This window comes from Lottia gigantea (assembly GCF_000327385.1).
Source record: "Lottia gigantea unplaced genomic scaffold LOTGIsca_570, whole genome shotgun sequence".
NCBI classification, from domain to species: Eukaryota; Metazoa; Mollusca; class Gastropoda; family Lottiidae; genus Lottia; species Lottia gigantea.
Genome location: NW_008709946.1, coordinates 4,322 through 7,833, shown reverse-complemented (window position 1 = coordinate 7,833; position 3,512 = coordinate 4,322). Strand labels below are relative to the sequence as shown.

Genomic DNA, 3,512 nt, shown 5'->3' with positions numbered 1-3,512 from the left:
TATTGTTGGCACGTTCCTATTTGTTGTGTATATTGAGCAGCTATGACATACTAATTATTGATAATTGATATTCTTGCTCAAAGTGAAAATTTAATTATGTTATGTTTTAATATTATGTTGAATAAACCATATAAGTTATACTGATTTACAATCTGTTTTCTTACAATCAGCAAATGAATTAGCAATGAATACGATATAGTGGTCTACTTACAGTTTGACTAGCTTAAGATTTATTGATATATTGATATTTGTCCAGAAGCTAAGCATTAGCCAAACTCTCATGTGACATATTGGAACGTTTTCAACGAGAATTCTGGAAAAAGTATAGTAGGTTGAATTTCGTGATTTAACATGAAAACAGATTGCAAATGAATTAGTGGTCCGATATAGGGTTTAATATTTGTGTTTGTCTCCCTTGAATTAATAGCAAGAGATTTAATACTGCATGATTGAAAGATTAATAAAAAATACCACATGGTCATGGTCTAAAAATGCCTAAATACGCCGGTTCCTATTGTATTCATTATTGGGAATTGCTCCAGGTTTCATTGAAAACTCACACTAAGTGCGCTTTCTGCAATGTTAACGAAGAGTTTCGAAGAACAAGGGCAACATTTGTTAACACTAACAATCTCTCCCAATTTCATCTAAATCGCCATTAAACGACATGAATTTACATGCGTCGGCGTTTCAACCAATCACAAGAGGCTATTAGACCACACAGACAGTCGAATCTTGTGCGGGTGTCTTTACACTTGGGACAATAACGCTAACGCACGGTAAGGTCTGTTGGCAATCGTCAGGTGTAACGTTTTCTGGCATATTATGGCGGTTGACGGCGTCAGAAGTGTTTACGAGCTAAAAAAAATGAACTTATTTTCAAGAACATTAAACTCGCATTAAATATTTTCCAAATGGGGTGATAATAAACAATTTCACTAAGATTCCTCACAAATCCGTAAAGAATATTGCTGTCTGGAGCAAAGACCGAAGGACCGACTGACTACATGGCCAATATACGCTCCTTATTTCATGTGGGCGAATATAAAAATATAATATCAATAATAATAATAAACTCTTTATTTTACATGGGTCAGAATTAGGCTCAATACAACAACAACAACAACAACAGACAAAAATATATAAAAACAATAAGTAAATACATTTCAATTATCCACCATTCATTCACAATAATTATATCTTATTCATCTATAAAATAATTTAATACAGCTTTTGATTTTTGATAACAAAGATTTCTGAGTCACATTGGGGATTATTTGTCTGCCTTTTACTGCCCAATGCATCAGTACAGTTTTATCTTTTTCACTCAGACCCTCCCTTGAACAATTGATTACTGTGTACATTGTATCGAATCTTTTGTTAATTAGGCAATTATCTACGTTAACGATTACCAAATCACAAATAGAAAATGAACCTAAAATACAGTTCATTTCAAAATAATTTTGAAGTGGAGTTTCTATATATTTCTTTGTGGCTATCACCAAACACTTCAGGCTTTTGTTAATAGCATTTGAAATCTCGGTAATTTCAAAACTTCCTGGAAGAACATCTTCTTGTCCACAAAAAACGTTTAAATCTAAAGGTTTGATTATTGGAAGTATATTTTGCTCAATAAATGATCTATCACTAGGGGCACTTGAACTTGAAATATATAGGTGATATTGAAGGTCTGGGTTAACCTGGATTCCAGCCAGCCCCTTCTTACCAGACATTTTCATGACAAAATAACATTGAGATATTTTACACCACATGAAAGGCGAAATAAAAAAAACGATAATCCCGCTGATTAAGATGGCCCCAAATAAAAGGATAACAATGTTCCTAGTAATCAAATTTTCATATAGGATGTTCTTATCAAAGATTGATTCCACCAAAGTATTGATGTGCTCACAGCTTTCAGGTTTCAGTTTTTCATTGGACCAGCAGTTCTCGTTATAAACAACCACTGCTCGATTTTTATTGTTGGAAATATTTTCAGTGACGATTGTGGATTCTTTAGGTTTGATGTACACCTTGGTAGGATAGTTTATTTTTTCAATCCATTGAATATTATCGTGTTTGTTATAAACTTTTCTCAGTATTGTAATTTCGTACACACCGTACATAGATGGAGATATACAAGTCCATATGATTCCCACACTTCCCTTCCAATGACCTGCTGTTGCGTTCATGTACGTTATGTTATTGTAAGCTACTGATATACCATTTAAGTGTATTAACCATGCATTGGCTCGAGCAGAGTATGAACATTGAGTATCAAATGACTGAATATCTTGACCACTTCGAGTAAAACGAACAGAAAAATCATCTATTTCTCTGAGGTGTCGAAAATACACAGCAACAGAAACCAAAGTTCCAGGAACTATAAACAGTGTTCTGGTACGGTGTTTCTCTTGCAGTAGATGGTACTCACCAACCCAGTGGTGTTTGTGTAGCTTATAATACACAAGTGCGATATCTTCCTTGCTAAATTCTGGCATCCGAAGTGAAGGAGAATTTACACATTTGCAACTACAGTCTACATTTTCAGACCGTCGGTTAGGTTTAGGTGTTGGTTTCTGTTTTGTGTCGTTTGTTGGTGTCACTGATTCCAATACTGTCACGTAACACTGATACATGCCGAAATCATCCGCGGTCACAGAGTAAATGCTCAGATTAGTGGTAACAACGACTTGGCCGTCAGAATAATTTGCAACTTCCCAAGTAATATAATGGTTAGTTTCATTTACTACCGCTTCATTGTTCTTGAGCCAAAGTATGTAACTTACATCAGAAATGGTGCCATTAAATGCCATTCCACATGAAAATATAGCATCCTCGCCAGGATATCTTGTTTGATTTACAAGATAAAAAGGTGGACCTTTTTCAGAAATAGGATGAACTCCACACCTAAACAAGGTTGTGCTAGTGTGAATATAACTGACACTTTGCTTTACCATTTTCACGAAATCCTTTCCTAGAATCAAATCTGGATTGTTATAAAATAAAGAACAAACGAAACTGATGACAAAAGAAACAAAACAGGTGACTGTATCTCTAGATATTAGCTCCTTCATCTTGCATCAGTTGGGTTCTACTGTAGATGGAATCCAAAACACTCAATCCATCTGTAATGATAGTAAGAGTGAAATATTAGTAACACATATTTAGTTATATATATGTAAATATATAGGAAAACCCACCCAAAATCCATCAAATTATTTCATAAATTTCATATTACATAAGCACGAGTTAAAGATTCTATTCTTCACAAAACTATCAATAAACGCATATTTTCCTTTTCCTTGCACCGTTTCTATTGCTTATAGGAGAACTTGCATGTCGTTTACCGCCCAGTTTAAATGAATTATCAACTTCAAGATGCCATGTTGTATTTTTTTACGTTATGAATACATAACCTAATTCGCATAGTTATTAACCTGTGATACGAGTTTATATTGTTTTTTCCGAACTCGCTTTATGAGGCCGGAAACAGTACTGTTGCGTTATTA

At 34.3% G+C, this 3,512-nt stretch overlaps 1 protein-coding gene across 1 annotated transcript; it reads right to left on the bottom strand.

Moving 5' to 3' along the window:
- Positions 1-1,205: 1,205 nt before the first annotated feature.
- Positions 1,206-3,077, bottom strand: LOTGIDRAFT_175936 (hypothetical protein; the record flags this gene model as incomplete). The annotated part of the gene is made up of 1 exon (XM_009063419.1): positions 1,206-3,077. The coding sequence occupies one exon, from the start codon at positions 3,075-3,077 to the stop codon at positions 1,206-1,208; it is 1,872 nt and encodes a 623-aa protein (XP_009061667.1).
- Between the last annotated feature and the right edge of the window lie 435 nt (positions 3,078-3,512).